The sequence below is a fragment of the Megalobrama amblycephala genome, linkage group LG1, assembly GCF_018812025.1.
Source record: "Megalobrama amblycephala isolate DHTTF-2021 linkage group LG1, ASM1881202v1, whole genome shotgun sequence".
Taxonomy (NCBI): Eukaryota; Metazoa; Chordata; class Actinopteri; order Cypriniformes; family Xenocyprididae; genus Megalobrama; species Megalobrama amblycephala.
Genome location: NC_063044.1, coordinates 18,490,638 through 18,508,520, shown reverse-complemented (window position 1 = coordinate 18,508,520; position 17,883 = coordinate 18,490,638). Strand labels below are relative to the sequence as shown.

The window sequence follows — 17,883 nt, the reverse complement described above, 5'->3', positions numbered from 1 at the left end:
AGTGGAGTCTCAATCAAAGACATTTGTGAAGCGGCCGGCTGGTCTTCGCCGTCCACCTTTGTCAGATTCTACCAGTTGGACGTTCCGACCTTACATGCTCGGGTCCTTTCAGTGTAAATTTGCGGCCCTCAAGGTGTTCCGCTTTTTGCACAAACCCAGGAGTTCTCTCCTTTGTAGTGTAACAGGGTAACGGCGGCTTCGGCCTTCACTTGTCCTTGGTCCCCCCTTATGGTGTCCGGTCAAGTTCTGTCATTCCCCAGCCGTGGCACAGCGCGGTTGAATTCGTTCCCCCATACGCAGTACGAGTGAAATATCGAAAGGGAACGTACATTCCCTGAGATATGGAACGAGTACTGCGTTACTTGCCATGCCACGAGGCTGCGGCTTAGGTCGTTGCTTCAGTCGATATGGCCTGATGGCCTATGGCGAAACGCTCGCTTATATAGCACATTACCCCGCCCCTTTTGGCGGGAATGTTCGCACGCTCTCTTCCCATAGGCCGCGCAGCTGAGCCGCGCCGCCATTGGTTCAACAACTTGTCTATGAGTGAACCAATGACAGTGCAGTTACACTGCGTTATTGAAAAGGCTTCAGTAGCGGGGAAAAAGGGAGACTTTTCCCCCATACGCAGTACTCTTTTATCGTTGATGTTCCCATTCACTCGCATTATTTGACTGACAGACGGCAACGGTTGGAGTTAAAAATCATCATTTGTGTTCTACTGAAGAAACAAAGTCACCTACATCTTGGATGCGCTGGGGCTAAGCAGATAAACATTAAATTTTCATTTTTGGGTGAACTATCCTTTTCAGCTTCCGTTTGTCTAAATTGGATGCTGCAAACATTGTTTATTTAATTAATTAAACATTGTTAAATTAATAATTGTTTTTTATTATGGGATACTCGGGTGAAGAATTTGAGTTTTGATTTTTATTTGTTACCCATTTATATTGAAGTGCTGATTAATACAGAAATCCTGCTTGTGATCGAACAATTGGCATCAACCAAGAAAACAACTGTAATCAAACAGCATGCTAATTTGCTTGAACTAACATAAAAACGTATTTTTTTTTTGTTTGTTTTTTCAACAGGAGGATGAACTTGAAGACCAAACAAATTAAATAATGAAGTTGGTGGTTATTCACAATCCCGCAGTTGAGTAGGACCCAGTAGATGTTTGTGTTGTGATAGAGGGCATCAAAGTGGTGAATGGTTGTGGAAACAGAACCACATCGTGCATACTGTTGATGGGATTGATATATGGCCGTGAATATCCAGAAAAACTGAAGTACACCTTTGAAGTCTTCCAGAAACTTTTTTTGAAAATTGACAGAGCAAAACTGATGAAGAAGGTCCAAAGCGTAAACTAATGGAATGAGCTGTGTGTACTTTTTTGCACTTAAAGAGTTAGTTCACCCAAAAATGAAAATTCTGTCATTTATTACTTACCCTCATGTCACTCCACACCCATAAGACCTTCATTAATCTTCAGAAAAACAAATTAAGATATTTTAGTTGAAATCTGATGGCTCCGTGAGGCCTTCATAGGGAACAATGACACTTCCTCTCTCAAGATCCATTAATGTCAATAGGGTCTGGATGCAGACGTGCACTTGCACTGTCAGACTTGCACTCTCTGACACCTGCACTTCCGCAAGTGACGTCACTGCTTGCACTCTCAGACTTGCACTGTCAGACACCTGCACTTCCGCAAGTGACGTCACTTGCAGTCGACACCGACACCTGCACTTCCGCAAGTGACGTCACTTGCAGTCGACACCTGCAGTCTTCGGTACCTGTGCCATGTGCAATCGGGCTGCGTATAGTGGAACCTGTTGGATTAAGACTTCCGAAGTCGTTCAAGAATCATTGATGTAAGTGCATATATGTATCTCTGTGTGTTTATTATACGTTTTATTAGAGGTTTAATCTCTGATATACAAAATTGTTTGTCAACGTATTCGCTGCTCATTTGTTTAAAAAGTTGCATTGACTGTATAGCCTAACTAGCCGGCCATGGAACCGTCACTGTCTTAAATACAGCTAAACTACTGAACGGAATGATATATGCTGTCGTAAGCTAATTATATGGCTTATAGGTAAACTAATGTATAGTGGAAGTGATTGTGGTGTTACTGATTTTCTAACTGAAATTAATGACACAGTTAAATGTCGTGTTTAATTAGCAAAATAGGTAGTGTGAAACGTATTGTAAAACACCTGTCCTGCTCCTACCCTGTTTCTCAGATCAGATTATTACATTTGAGTGACATTTCCTATATTTCTTCTATCCTGCTCTTACAGATGCATCAATCAATATTATTAGTTTCAGAAAATCCCCTTTTGCCACAGTGCACTTCATGTTGCACTATGTATCACTGCAGTTTATGCCCTGCCCTGAAGCCAACCACCCTGAAAAAAATCAAGCAACACTGGGAAGTCCATTTAAAAAAGGCAATTGTTTTCCAAGGTAAGTTTGTTACTCTATTTTATTGTAGCTGTAGCTTACTTATAGAGGCTCAAACACGAGATAATTATCCTTAAAATAAATATTACAGTGTGCTGCTCTGTAACAATTTGTGCTGTGTAAACCACTATTTAAATAAAGACTTCAAAGTTAGTGTACCTAATTATGTCATCGCTTTGCTTTTTCAAAATTTATTGAATATCGATTTCTAATGATGCTTTGGTATTGTTTTTCCTGATTTTTATACTGTGCTTTATCTACAGACAAAAGATTATGTCGTTGCCATTTGCCCTGCAGAACTGAGGCTCATTACCATTGCCCCAAATGCAGCAACACTGTTCTCAGGAGATATGTTATGGAAGCTCACCTTCAGATATGCTCATCCTTAGATGTATCCCGCCCCTCTTTGGCTTCACAACCCTCTAAAACACCACCTGCACCGGTTTCTGTGTCCACAACGACACCTGCACCGGTTTCTGTGTCCACAACGACACCTGCTCCGGTTCCATTTTCCACAATGACACCTGCACCGGTTCCTCTGTCTGCAAAAACAGGTTCACAGTCATCAAAAAACAAAAATGTGATTAAATGCCCACATTGTTCAGTCACTGTGCTAAAAAAGAACTTGGTAATCCACATTAACCGAAAACATACTGACCATTCGAAAGATATTACAATGAAATCACATCTTTCTAGTCAAGTCAAGTCAAGTCAAATTTATTTATATAGCGCTTTTACAATTGGTAATTGTTTCAAAGCAGCTTTACATATTAGAAGCACAGAAAAAAGGGAAGTGGTTAAAAATAAGCTGTACAAACAAGCGTGGTAATATGTAACATATACAAGATGGTGCTACATTAAGCCAATGTCGGCTGACTCCCAGGGGTGGAAAAAAACCCCTAGGAGAAAAACCCAGCGTGCTAACACTGGGAAAAAAGTCCTAGGAGGGAAAAAACCCCTTGGAAGATATATATAATATATGTAAATGGATATGGAGATCAAAATCTGAATTATACATTTTTATTATAGAGATTAAAAATAGATTATATATAAATATATGTAAGCGGATACGGGGATTAAAAATCTGAATTATAGATGCAGCCAGAACTGGATCTGTAGGCCCATTGTCTCCTGGGCTACGTTGTAGTCAGGTCCAGACACAGGTTCTCCATCTGATCTGGATACGGCCTGGATCCAGCACCCGGAAAACCTCAGGATAAGCAGAGAGACAGATATTAGCGTAGATGCCATTCTTATTCTGATGTACAGGTATATCTAGTGTTATAGAAAATGTTCTCGGTTCCGGCCGACCTAATTATTGCAGCGTAACAATCCTTTAACGGATTTGAAAAATGTTAATGTATTGATAATGTGTTATGTGTATGCAAGAGCAAAGAGATGTGTTTTTAGTCTAGATTTAAACTGACAGAGTGTGTATGCTTCCCGAACAATGCTAGGAAGATTGTTCCAGAGTTTAGGTGCTAAATAGGAAAAGGATCTGCCGCCTTCAGTTGATTTTGATATTCTGGGTATTATCAACTGGCCTGAATTCTGAGATCGCAATAAACGTGAAGGACTATAATGCATTAAGAGCTCACTTAGGTACTGGGGAGCTAAACCATTTAGAGCTTTATAAGTAAGTAGCAAGATTTTAAAATCTATACGATGTTTAATAGGGAGCCAATGTAATGTTGACAGAACTGGGCTAATATGGTCATACTTTCTGGTTCTAGTAAGAACTCTAGCTGCCGCATTTTGGACCAACTGTAGTCTGTTTAAAAGCCGAGCAGAACAACCACCCAGTAGAGCGTTACAATAATCTAGTCTTGAGGTCATGAATGCATGAACCAACTGTTCCACATTTGTCATTGAGAGCATATGTCGTAATTTAGATATATTTTTTAGATGGAAGAAGGCGGTTTTACAGATACTAGAAACATGACTTTCAAATGAAAGATTGGTATCGAAGAGCACACCCAAGTTCCTAACTGAGGACGAAGGTTTAATGGAGCACCCGTCAAGTGTTAGAGAGTATTCAAGGTTTTTTCGTGAGGAAGTTTTTGGTCCAAAGATTAGGATATCAGTTTTTTCTGAATTTAATAATAAGAAATTTCTTGTCATCCAGTTTTTAATGTCAGCTATGCATTCTGTTAGTTTTGTGAATTTGTAGGTTTTGTCAGGGCGCGAGGAAATATAGAGCTGAGTATCGTCAGCGTAGCAGTGAAAACTAACACCATGCTTCCTAATTATCTCTCCTAAGGGCAGCATGTACAGAGTGAAAAGCAACGGTCCAAGTACTGAGCCTTGTGGTACTCCATATTGAACCTGTGATCGATACGACATCTCTTCATTAACTACTACAGACTGATAACGGTCAGATAAGTACGATTTGAACCATGCCAAAGCAATTCCACTAATGCCAATATAGTTTTCAAGTCTTTTTAAAAGAATGTTGTGATCGATAGTGTCAAAAGCAGCACTAAGATCTAATAACACTAATAGAGAAATACAGCCACGATCGGATGATAGGAGTAGATCGTTTGTAACTCTAACGAGAGCAGTCTCAGTACTATGGTATGGTCTAAATCCTGACTGGAAATCCTCACAGATTCCATTTCTTTCTAAAAAGGAGCACAGTTGTGTTGAAACTGCCTTTTCTAGTATCTTTGACAGAAAAGGTAGATTCGAGATTGGCCTGTAATTTACTAAATCTCTCTGATCTAGTTGAGGTTTTTTAATAAGAGGTTTAATAATAGCCTGCTTAAAGGTTTTTGGCACGTATCCTAGTGTTAAGGATGAATTAATTATATCAAGAAGTGGACCTACAACCTCTGGAAGCATTTCTTTCAGTAGTTTAGTCGGCATTGGGTCTAACATACATGTCGTTGATTTTGATGATTTGATAAGTTTAGATAATTCTTCCTCTCCTATAGCGGCGAATGATTCTAGTTTTACCTCAGGGACACTACAGTGCACTGTCTGAAGCGAAACTGTAGACGGTTGCATGTTTTTAATTTTCTCTCTAATATTATCAATCTTGCAAGTAAAGAAGTTCATAAAGTCATTACTGCTGTGCTCTATGGAAACGTCAGCAGTTGAATCTCTGTTTCTAGTTAATTTAGCCACTGTGTCAAATAAATACCTAGGATTATGTTTGTTTTCTATTAAGAGATTTGAAAAATAAGTAGATCTAGCATTTCTTATAGCCGTTCTGTACTCAATCATTTTTTCTTTCTTTCTTAAAATCACCAACAACAAGGACTTTATCCGCAGCCAGTACTAACTCTGATATAAAATCAGCAAATTCTTTGATAAAGTCATTATGGTGCCCTGGTGGCCTGTATACAGTAGCCAGCACAAATGTCAACTTACATAATGTTACATAAAGCACCATCACTTCAAAGGAATTATATTTGAAATTCTTTTGAATGATTCTGAATATATTACTATAAATTACAGCAACACCTCCCCCTTTGCCTTTCTGTCGAGGATTGTGCCGATAATCATAACCTTGAGGACTAGATTCATTTAAAGTAATGTAATCGTCTGGTTTTAGCCAGGTTTCTGTCAAACACAGCAAGTCTAGTTTATTGTCTGTGATAATTTCATTTACAATAAGTGCTTTTGAAGAAATAGATCTAATATTCAGTAACCCAAGCTTTATCATTTGTTTATCTGATTTATCTGTGATTTTCATTTTTTGAACATCAATTAAATTTTTACCCTTAAAAGGTTTCGGAAGTTTTTTGTATTTACTAGTTCGAGGTACAGACACAGTCTCTATGTGATAATATCTAGGTGAAAGAGTTTCTATGTGCTGTGAATTATTTGAGTTCTGTGACGCGAGGCGGCTAGCAGACGGTCGGTTTAGCCAGTTTGTCTGCGTCCTGATCTGGGCCCTGGTTTGTCATGTTTCAGCTCTAAGACTATTTGCCAAATTTCTAGATAGAAGAGCAGCACCATCCCGGGAGGGATGAATACCATCTCTTTTCAACAGATCAGGTCTGCCCCAAAAGCTTTTCCAATTGTCTATGAAACCTATATTATTCTGCGGACACCACTTAGACAGCCAGCCATTGAGTGATGATAACCTGCTAACTATCTCATCACTCCGACGAACAGGAAGAGGGCCAGAACAAATTACTTCTGCTGACATTGAATTTGCGAGTTCACACACCTCTTTAATGTTAATTTTAGTGATCTCCGACTGGCGAAGTCGAACATCATTTGTGCCGACGTGGATAAGGATTTTAGAATATTTACGTTTAGCATTAGCCAGCACTTTTAAATTTGCTTTGATGTCAGGTGCTCTGGCCCCCGGCAAACATGTGACTATGGTGGCTGGTGTCTCTATTTTCACGTTCCGTGTAATAGAATCGCCAATAACTAGGGCACTTTCAACAGGATTCTCAGTGGGTGCGTCACTGAGTGGGGAGAACCTGTTTGATGTTCTAATCGGAACGGAAGAGTGGTGTTTGTTCTTGCCATTATGCCGCCTCACAGTCACCCAGTTAGCCTGCTGCGTGGCTTCTACAACCGGAACCGAATGTGCAGTGTTGACTAGGCTAGTCGCATCCAAAGCAGTATCTAAAGCCCTTTCATTCTCACTATCCTCAATTAAAGTTTGGATGCGTGTCTCTAATTCTGAGATTCTCTCTGTCAGCCTGACAATATCCCTGCATTTATCACATGTGTAAGGCTCACTGCTGACAGAAAGAGCTAAGCTGTACATGTTGCATTTAATACACATGATAATCGTCGGACATGACTGACCGTGTGTTTGATGAACGCCGTCCGAAAAACTGCAACGCACACGGGACTCCACAGCTTCCCGATCTGGCGAGGACAGATCAGAATAACATACATCTGATAAATCCGCCATTAAATCGACAAGGAAGGTTGGTTTAGAGGAAAAAAGAAAGTAGACGGTAGCTAGCAGGCTATGGCTAACACTAGGTGATTACGCTGGTGGATTGCTAGTAATAAATCGTTCCGTTTAGTAATACTATGCAATAGGTTAAGTAATCTAGTGAAAAATAAGAAAGTTATATTATGTGAATAGGAATAAAGAGAAGGATTTAGGATAAACTCCACGAAGCTCCGAGCGTAGGTCAGACAGCAGGCAGGCAGCAGCGTTGAGCAGCGTTGAACCTAGTGTGTGTATTGACTCATCAAATGGACTGTCAGCAGTTCAAAGAAGTGGTCATGGTTTCTCTGTACCAGTTCATGTACAGAGAAAGACGTGGGGCAAAGCTCATTATGTTAGGTGTGACTTGGAGGAATGTCGCCAATACCAGCTACTTGCTCACCGGAGTGGACACACGTTTAGTCTCTGTGAACACCTTCGTTCACTGGATTATTGTTGTGAGAGAGCATTTGAGGAGTTCTTGGAATCAAGTGTCCTTGATGAGATGGTGAAGCTCAGATTCATAGGAGAAGCAAAGAAGGCAGTTTGTTTGAAAAGGCAAAAATCAGCACAGGCAGCTCATGTCCCATTTTCAGTGTTGGTGGCATTAGGTAAATCTCAAGAGCAAATCACCTTCTCCATACATGAGCCTTCTATTCATCAGTACAGTCGCCTTGGGAGAGTAATGGTCACATACAATTCCTCTGCTGGTACTTGGCACTGCCCATGTGCAAAGCCCAGAATGTCTTGCCCTCACAAAAACATTGCCAAATGGCACTTGTTCCAAACAAATAAAAGCTTATTCACAACAGAGAAAGCTACAAAATTGAGTGACACCTCGTGTCCACCGCACTTAGATGAGCACATCGACACTCCCCCAATTGACCTTCAAAACACTGTGGAATATATATATATAACAAAAAGAAAATTCCAGGTAATCTCCAAGAAGCAGCGGCCAAATCAAAGACATTTCCATCAAAGTATATTCCAGTGGAGACGACTTGTATGATCTGCGATGGTGAAATTGCACTTGATGAGCCTGCACTGATTACTGCAAAAGCTAAAATTGTAACCATGGAAAGTGTCATTGATGGTAAGTTCAATATTCAAATATATTCATTCATTATTCAAATGAAAAGAAACGGCTCAGAACTAAGCAAAGCATTTGTTTATGTTTCTGCTTTATAAAAGGTTGTATCATAATCATTATGAATGTTATTTCTTTTTTACTATTTTTAGACATCTCCACTTACACCAGAAGATGCCTAGGGTGTAATATGATATATAGGTACCAGGAATGGCAGGATGGTCTCCACAATTTTGATGATCATGTGCTTCTGAGTCTCGAGCTTTGTCTATATCTAAGACACAGTTTACAGGTTTGTCTTTATTACATAGTGTTTTATAACTAATGTTCCCATCCAGTAAAGAAGCCATTCAGAGAATTTAATTAACCCATTGTCATTATGTCTATTCCAGAACCACGTATCAGTTTCCAGGGCTACAGACACTTTGGAGGGCCTCCGGGGAGTAAAATACCCCAACAGAGACACCATACTCCATGGGTACTGTCATTTCGAGGCCTTGACAGATACTGACTACATATATTCTTGTGTTAACTGCGGTTACCATCCCCCTGTGGTTATTATGGATTTGCACAAGAAGGGAGTTTTTAGCATGTCAGGTAAGAGTTTGTTTGCAATAATATGATAATCAAAGTAACAAAGTAAATGTACTTTAAATAAATGTAGCCTTGGTGAGCAGACGAAACTTCTTTTAAAAACATTAAAAATCTTAGTGGTTCCAAACTTTTGGACTGTACTGTATATATTTATAGAATTTTTTTTTTTCTTAGTGAGTGACCTCAAAGAGCCTCCACCTGAGTTTAGAGGGGAAGTTGACATTGAGGATTTCTGGAAATCAGTCAATCTTGAGATGATTGGTCGAGGATTTGTTCCCAGTAAGTGTTTTCTCTTTTAACCCACAAGAAAATTGCACTTTGTCTCAGTGTTTATATAATGTAGACTTCTAAATATGTGCATTTGTCTCAGGCCGGACCAAAAATCCATTTGCTGTGCAACCTAGTTATTCAAGGTGGGCTCCATGGATAGGACACAAAACTAGGATGGATCACACTGTACTGAACACAGAATTTGCAAAAGTTGCAACAGCAAAGGTCACGTCAGCTGAAGCGCAAATGATGAATGTGTCAGAAGACCGTCTCGTGGATGAGCTGATGAAGCAGAAGGTATACATTTTGAGAAAATTCAACTAATTGCTACAGTTGAATCATGTTCCCTTTATTAAAAGAATTGTTCTGACTATGTTCTTACTTTATATAACAGGTTGGTGTTGTCAGAAAACTCTGCAAGGCCTGCAATATTGACTCTAAATGTTCTCGCATGGATCTCATTTCAAGATTGCAAGCAGAGATGCAGAACAGACAGTCCTATGACAAAATGTTCCAGAAAATTTGGGGAGCGTCAGGTGGGAATAATGATATTTTTCTTTCATGAGATAACTATTGAAAAATTTCAATTTTTACATGTCCTTATTCAATTTTGTATTGTGGCTTATCCAGGTGGTTGGTCAGTCATCCTATGCCCACATGGTGTGGTGTATAGCATAAAGTTTAATTTGAGAGCAGAGAGTCCCAGAGATTTTGCGGACCTGTTGTTGTCATGGAAGCATATTCCTAATGTTAGTATATATGATTTTGCACGAGGCTTGGCCAGTGTTGGGCACATTACTTTAAAAAAGTAATTAGTTATAGTTACTAGTTCCTTCTCACAAATAGTAACGGAGTTAGTAACTGAGTTACATCATTATAAAAGTAATTAATTACCAGGGAAAGTAACTATTGCGTTACTTAAAAAAAAAAAAAAAAAAAAATGCCAAATAAATTGAATGCCCCAAATATTACATATAAGTCTAAGAATAAATTATTCTTGATGCGACTCCTGACTCATGATCTGCTCTTGCTCACGACATGAAATTTCTCTGTACTGTGTTGGTAGCCATTAAAGAAAACGTAGTTTCATATTTATGTTTAAATAGTCCTATGTTATGTTTTAAATCCATTTATTCGATTATGAAAAGTGAACAGCATGAGTAAGATGCATCATAAGATGCGCAAATATATCGGGAGACATGGAGTGGGTCAGATATGATTTTGTCCACTTCATTAAGTTTTGCTTTGTAGAAAGCCTTTCTTTAAAGTGAATTTCGTTTTGTAAAAATTGTATCTTAATTTTAATCAATGTTTCATCAACCAATTGCTTTGATTTAATATATAACAAGCAAATATAGCAGACAATAAAATCATGACATGGAGGTGCGGGCGCGATCACTGGCGCGTGAACTGGAGCGCGTCTTATAGGCTAAATGAACCGAAACTCAGAGGCTGCTTGCCTCACAGACATGAGAAATATATCTATAGAATGCTTGAAATATCTACTTTAACGAAAATGAAGTAATTAAAAACGAAAAGAAAGAGGCTACTCTGATTATGTAGCCTAATCCGAATGAAATGTGCATTATCTCTCTAGGCGCGTCCATATGAGCAGATGATCAGCAATGAGAATCAGCAATGTCAACTTCATCTTTGCAGCCGACACTGATTCAGAAAACATTACTTTATTAATAAACAATTCAAATGTCTCTTTGCTGTTTTTGTCACATTCATAATCATTACTTTTTCCGGTTCTTTATGGCAATTATGCATGCCTTTGAGTGCTATATAGCCTATATTATGTAAACGCTCCTTATTATGGTTTATTCTCTCCAGTATTTAAGAAATTAAATTAATATAAATGTGATTAGTCAACTAATAGTTTAAATGAACAACTACTAGTCGACTAGAAAAAAACTCATTTCACATATTTTCGATCAAGCATCAAAAAGGGTATTCTGGTTTGAGCTCTGCTGGCATGCTCTGACAGACACACACACAGCGCATCGTACATTATTATCAGTTTAAAATTATATTTGTGTATGACTAACCGCAGCACACACCAGAGAAAAAAACTTTGCAGGTCCTATGGCTGAGAGAGAGCTTACTCGGATGAAAACCGCTTAAGTGAGCTCAATTATAGTAACGCGGCATTTTTTTGTCAGTAACGGTAACGGCGTTGTAACGGGAGAAAAAGTAATTCGTTTGATTACTCGTTACTGAAAAAAGTAACGGCGTTAGTAACGCCGTTTATTTATAACTCCGTTATTCCCATCACTGGGCTTGGCCACGCATGGCAATTTGCGTGTACCTACAGATATCCCGTTTCATCCACACGAAGGGAGACTTGCTGAGCCAACACCAGAAAGCATCAGTTCAGCAAAGCAGGGAAAACTGAAGGTGTCTCTTCCTTGGCTGTTTGAGAAAACAGACAATTCAAATTCCAAAGGCCATCCCATAACTGAATCATCTGAGCACTACGTGTTGTATGACAAATTACATGAATCAAACACGAAAGACCCCCAGGATGTACTCAAAATAATTAGCCTGGTCCCAGAGCTACAGGGTTGGCTGAATAGCCAAATTGCAGAGCAGTTTTTTGCAAGCTTGCGAAAAAACAACTATTTCCTCAACAACATGGCACCTTCAACGCACATCTTCATTATGCACAACATTGTTCATCACAAGAACACTTCCACAAACCAAAAGCTTCTGGAAGTACAGCTGCAACGTGGTCACAGACCTCATGGTCTTGAAAATATCACCCTTTCTGACTTAGGACAAGCAATTCTAGGTTAGTAGCCAAAACCTATGCTGCACTGCTTTCTGTTATAAATTGCAGTAGTAAACTTGTTATACCCTTTCTTTCTCAGCCCAACAAGCCAGTGACAGAGAAACTGTTCAGCACCATCCACATCAGTTCAACCAGAAAGACTTTGGTGACTTTTTTCTTGTAACTTTCAATGTTTTTTTTTTTTCTTTATGCTTATACTTTTGTCTTAATATATACAGAAAACTGTGGACCTCAATGTGAAGTATTCACTAAGTGTGAAAATATTGCTGCTTGTCGAGCGTCATGGACTTTGGGAAGTCATCCAGCTCAAAAATAACTAGTTAGTTTCAATAATTAATACAACAGTTTAATTTAATTCTGTGGTACTTTTTGGATGTTGAAAGCTGTTGTTATTGTTTATAGCTCAACTATATACTGGACATTGAGAGACCAAGAAATGAGCTGATTGTCCGAACCGCGAAGACAGTCTTAACCCGTGCTGACTTTTGGACATTGGGCTTGAACAGAGACATGGAGTCCACAGTAAGATCATGGCTGTTTTACATTGCTTTATATGTTTATTTTTACATTAAGTCCTAATACACATTGTAATTATATACTTTTTTTCAGATTGGAAATAGTTGTTTTCAGTTGATTGAAAGCATTGCACAGTCAAAGGTATTTTGAGTATATATTTTGATACTAAGAAATACATGTTGGTACAGTGTACATATTATAAAAAATTACAATACTTGAGTACTTACAGTACATATTTTGAATTCTGCCTTGTATACACAATATCCTGCAGGGCAAGAACATTTACATAGCTGACCTTTATGTTGTAACAACATGGCTGCCACCAAACGAAAGTGATCCATTTTTGACTCTGCCTGTAAGTACAGTATATGCTGTTATATTCCCTGTTATTCTCAGTTATATGTTTACTTAAACTTTCTGTATCATGTCAGGATGATGCTCACTTAAAAGACGCACTTGTGATTCCACTTTGGACACCAGGACACTACCAGTTGTGTGTACGTATTCACACTGCATTTGAGTGATTAAAAAAATTGTTTTCCGTTTATGACCATAGTGCTTTGATTTCAGTGTATGCAAAACTGCAGTAAGTACCAAATAGATGTAAATGTACACATTTTAAAATAACTTTTCATGTGTTTTAAATTTTGTTGTTTTTTTTTTTGTTTTTTTTTTTTTGTCAAATGTGAAAATAGAAAATGGCAGATTGTGTTGTTTTTAATGTAATTAAGAACAATCAATACTGTACATTTTCTTTAGGTTTTGAAGCCAGTCCAGAAAGAAACTTTCTTTTTAGACTCTAAATGCTATGAGACACCATTTGGATTTGGTGCCCAGAGATGCAAAGCTCTGTTGAGGTCTTCTGATGAATTTATATAAAATGCGCGTTGCGCTTTTGTTCAGAAATGGACATGTTCATTTTTTTTTGTCAAATGTGAAAATAGAAAATGGCAGATTGTGTTGTTTTTAATGTAATTAAGAACAATATTTACTGTACATTTTCTTTAGGTTTTGAAGCCAGTCCAGAAAGAAACTTTCTTTTTAGACTCTAAATGCTATGAGACACCATTTGGATTTGGTGCCCAGAGATGCAAAGCTCTGTTGAGGTCTTCTGATGAATTTATATAAAATGCGCGTTGCGCTTTTGTTCAGAAATGGACATGTTCATATGAACTGTCTCTATGTGGCAAGATCATCTTATTTCAGAGATTGTTCAGTTGTTGCTGTTTTCTTAATTGCATGAAGGTTTGTACTTGTTCTAATATATTTCAGGTTTTTCAGACCTTTTTTGCATCCGGAATGACCTTTTAGATTTAAACACCTTGTGTCATTCTGAAGATTATGATCTGAGAAATCTGTATGAACTGAGAATGCTTGTATGCTCAGTTGTTTGATTATGGTCACAGTTTTGTGACTTATTTCATGAATTTCATAGTATTGCATGCATTGTTCAGATGTTGTTTTCTTATATGCATGAAGGTTTGTACTTGGGTTGTAGAACAGGCTTCTCAGAGGTTACTGAAAGTACTATATGGTCCCTATATGACTTGTGCTCTTGTTTGTAATCAATATTATGTTAATGTTATGTACATGGTTGCAAGCCATATTTAAACTATTTTGGAATCCCTAGCTCTTTTAAGAACCTCAGTTTGAGAAACAGTTCTACAGATTTAAATGTGCATGAAGGTTTTTATACAGCGGAAAATTTAAATTATAATTTATTATTATTTTTTGTAATCAACAGGGATATTGCAAACAGGATAATGCCTGGAAAATGGACTGAAAAGACAGGTCTTGACTTACAGGTAAATTCCATGATCTCTCGAAGTATTACTTTTTGAAATATTTAATTCACTCATCTCTCTTTTGTTTTATTAAAGGGGTTTCCAGGTCAACCTTATGGCAATGACTGTGGTGTCTTTATGTTAATGGTAAGATTGTTTGTTGTTGTTGTTGTTGTTGTTGTTTATCCTCTGGCTGTTTTTAATCCTTTTTGCCTCAATGATTTTTCCTGATTAGTCTGCATTTTACATGGTGATGGATTCCTCATTTGACTACACAATTGTGAGTAGTACTTTACAATAATGTTGAGTCAGAGTGATTTAAATATTCAAAGGGGTTAACTTGCATGTTATGAGCAGCTGGACATGCCAGAACTGCGGAAATGGTGGTGTGTGATGTTAATGGAGAACTATGGGCTGGATAGGTACAGTATTTCTTTTAATTAAAAAAATGATAATAATTTCATGGATTTAAACAAATTATGGAACAATGTGTTATATTGTCACTTTTTACAGCCACGGAAAGGTTTTTGCACACTTCACTGAGGAGTCTAAAGCCTTACTAAGCGGTGATTGGCAGCCTGCTTTTAGACTAAGGAAAAGGAAGCTAGAGGACACCTGTCAGGTAAAAGCATTTGCTTGAGAAAATGACACTAATAATGTCATGGTACCTTGTGAATGTTTGCTTATTCTGTGGTGTTTCACTAACAGGAAGAGCCACAACATTTGGTTCAGGAATCATCATCACAGGTATATAGCCTATACTGTGTAGTGGGTCAGACACAATAGAAATTCTCTTTAAATATGCAGTTTTAAAATTAGCACACACTTAAGTGTAATATTCATCTGATTGTATTTCATAAATTGTTAGGCAGATGATGCAAGTATAAATGTACTGCATCCTGTGATGGAGGATGCACTACTTGAATCATCACAAGAGGTACACTGTTTTGTTACAGGATTAGCAACAAAATCAAAGTAACTGTTTCTTTTTGTTTTTTTAACAATTCTGAATTAATGCTTTTGGTTTCTTACAATGGTATCTCCCTTGTTCTTTTGTGTTATTTTACAGAACCAATTGATGAGAGATTTAAAGGAAGCCAGCAAGTGGTGTTCAGAACAGTCAAGTGTGCTGCTTGGTTCTGTTCAGCTGCCCAAAGTACTCTATATGGAGGATGAAGATTTTGATGAGGCCATGGACAAATTACAGAAAGCTCCATTTTCAGAGGACAGAATTGATGCTCTGGAACCTTTCTGCTTTATTTTTACTGAGAAGGAGGACATGATCTTTTTCCTTGATCATGTAGTTGATGTCATGAATCTGAAAGTATTCTGTCAAACTGAAACAAAAGAAAATACATAATGTGCTTCTTTTCAGAAACAAAAGAAAATGCATAATGTGCCTCTTTGCATTCCTTCTGTTTTTATTTTATGGAAGTGTTCTAAAGTTTTATTCATTTTTATATTGTACTATTTTATAAAACTATTGTCAGTTTATCCAATAATAAAAATAGTTAATACATTAGTTGTAAATGGACTGCCTCCTTGTGACAGGTTTAAAAAATAAAATTAAAAAAATTGCATCAACCTAATGTTTTTTTTTTTAATCCATAATTTTGGAGTATAATTTTGTGTTGCTATTTAAAACTTTTAGTTCTCTTTTATCTTTGATAATGATTAGCTTGTAGCGTGGCCACACAATATAAAGTTTCTGTTCGTTCGGGCGCCAGACAGTTAAATAACTGTCGTAAAGACTATACAATTTTTTATATAAGACTATATAAAAAATAAAATAAATAAATAATGACCTCACTCAGCGCTTAATTCAGAGAAAAGGACTCTCCACAAAAGTTTCAAAATCAGGAGAATTATTATTTCACTTCATTTTGGCATTCAGATAACAAAAGAAATACTTTGGGCATTCATGGAAACCAATTTACATGTGCACAAATGCTTTGAAGCACAATCTCACACCCAAGAATAATAATAACAATGAAAAAATAAAAAGGAAAAATATATATATACAGTTGGCCTCTTTTATGTAGGATTGTGAGATCTATGGAAGGTTTGAAAGCGTGGAAATGGGGGACTGTTTGATCTCTTCTTTTTTTTCTTCAAAGATTCCAAAAAGGACTCAGCAGTCGAGTTTAAAAAGGAATAGAATTAAAATTCCCAAACCCGTTTGTTGTGCCGATATATTTCCTCAACTCGTCCTTGTGCAGTGTAGGCTACACTTCAAAGATACGAACGCAATCCTCCGGTTGTACTCCCCAAGGATTAATCTCCAGCGATCTTGGTTAGTTGGCTATACACCAAAGATGATCACAGTATCCAGTGCAAACACGCACGCAACAGTTTCGCCGTTTCCACCTGGCTCTCACTTCCGCGACTCGTCCTCCTTCCTTTCCCCTACCGGTTCTTACGGTCTCCTTTTTCCGACCACACCCTTTTTTCATCATTATCTTTTATGATTTTCGTTCAGATAAATAAACAACAACAATTATCATCATCAATTGATTCCAAAATTTGTTATTTATTTTGCATATTCGTTACTTAAAAGGCGATAATGTGAATGAAAACTGACAACGTCAAAGTGTAATGATCCGTTACACTCTCTTCCCCCCTTGGGAATTCAACCCATGGTTGGCATCAAATCCAAGGAAATCCTCCTCATCTGAGGATTCCAGAAATAGTTCTAGAATTTTCTGTTTTTCTTTTCTTTCCAGATCTTCAGCGGTAGGGTAGCAAGGTTTTAAATTACACACGTGAACATTTCTGACATCTTCACCAGTGCTTTCTAAGACCACCTGATAATTCACAGGTCCCAGTTTACGCACAATTCTGTAAGGTCCTTTCCACTTCTTTGCCAGTTTAGCGGTAAAATGATGTAGTGCACTTGATTGTGGAAAGTTTCTTACCCAGACTCGATCTTGGAATTTATAGGACACTTCTCTTCGATTTTTATCATAGTTTCTAAGCTGACGAAGGCGTGCTTTCTTAGAACTGATTTCAGCATTCTTCTGAAATTGTTTCAGTCGGTGGACAGTTTCATAGGAAGGAGTGTCTGGAAGAACGGCAATATCTGCCTGAAGTATTCTATCCATAGGACTCTGAAGTTTCCTTCCAATGTGCAATTCTGCAGGTGTCAGGCCGATGGTTTCTTGTACAGCAGAGTTCAATGCAAATCTGAGTTCTGGAAGATAGACATCCCATTTTTTGTGATTCTCTTCAACATAAGCTGCCATCATGCATTTCAAAGTTCGATTGACCCTCTCGGTCATATTAGTTTGGGGATGATACGAGGTGGTGAGTTTTGGAGTGACTGTCCACTGTCTACAGAGTTCTTGAAACACAGCTGAAACAAACTGGGAACCACGATCTGAGAGGATGTAGGTTGGGACTCCCCATCGTGTCAATATTTCTGTTCTGAGGATACGTGCAATGGTTGGAGATGTTGCAGCACGCATG

At 37.9% G+C, this 17,883-nt stretch overlaps 2 protein-coding genes and 1 long non-coding RNA gene across 3 annotated transcripts; all 3 read left to right on the top strand.

The window, feature by feature from the left end:
- The first annotated feature begins 1,319 nt into the window (after window positions 1–1,319).
- On the top strand, window positions 1,320–3,235 carry LOC125265007. Its single transcript, XR_007184184.1, has 3 exons — window positions 1,320–1,874; window positions 2,305–2,470; window positions 2,731–3,235. It is a non-coding gene; the product is annotated as an uncharacterized LOC125265007 (long non-coding RNA).
- A 5,081-nt stretch (window positions 3,236–8,316) lies between these two features.
- Window positions 8,317–10,178, top strand: LOC125265000 (HMG domain-containing protein 3-like). The gene is made up of 7 exons (XM_048184885.1): window positions 8,317–8,466; window positions 8,613–8,752; window positions 8,853–9,057; window positions 9,229–9,333; window positions 9,425–9,621; window positions 9,719–9,860; window positions 9,955–10,178. The coding sequence occupies exons 1-7, from the start codon at window positions 8,379–8,381 to the stop codon at window positions 10,134–10,136; spliced, it is 1,059 nt and encodes a 352-aa protein (XP_048040842.1). The 5' UTR covers window positions 8,317–8,378; the 3' UTR covers window positions 10,137–10,178.
- Window positions 10,179–11,504: 1,326 nt separating this feature from the next.
- Window positions 11,505–15,778, top strand: LOC125253701. The gene is made up of 15 exons (XM_048168143.1): window positions 11,505–12,118; window positions 12,198–12,263; window positions 12,337–12,437; window positions 12,521–12,640; window positions 12,728–12,775; window positions 12,906–12,989; window positions 13,066–13,131; window positions 14,379–14,439; window positions 14,515–14,565; window positions 14,654–14,698; window positions 14,776–14,840; window positions 14,932–15,040; window positions 15,127–15,165; window positions 15,287–15,355; window positions 15,488–15,778. Exons 8-15 carry the CDS (start codon window positions 14,398–14,400, stop codon window positions 15,776–15,778), a joined length of 711 nt encoding a protein of 236 aa, XP_048024100.1. The 5' UTR covers window positions 11,505–12,118; window positions 12,198–12,263; window positions 12,337–12,437; window positions 12,521–12,640; window positions 12,728–12,775; window positions 12,906–12,989; window positions 13,066–13,131; window positions 14,379–14,397.
- The last annotated feature ends 2,105 nt before the right edge of the window (window positions 15,779–17,883 follow it).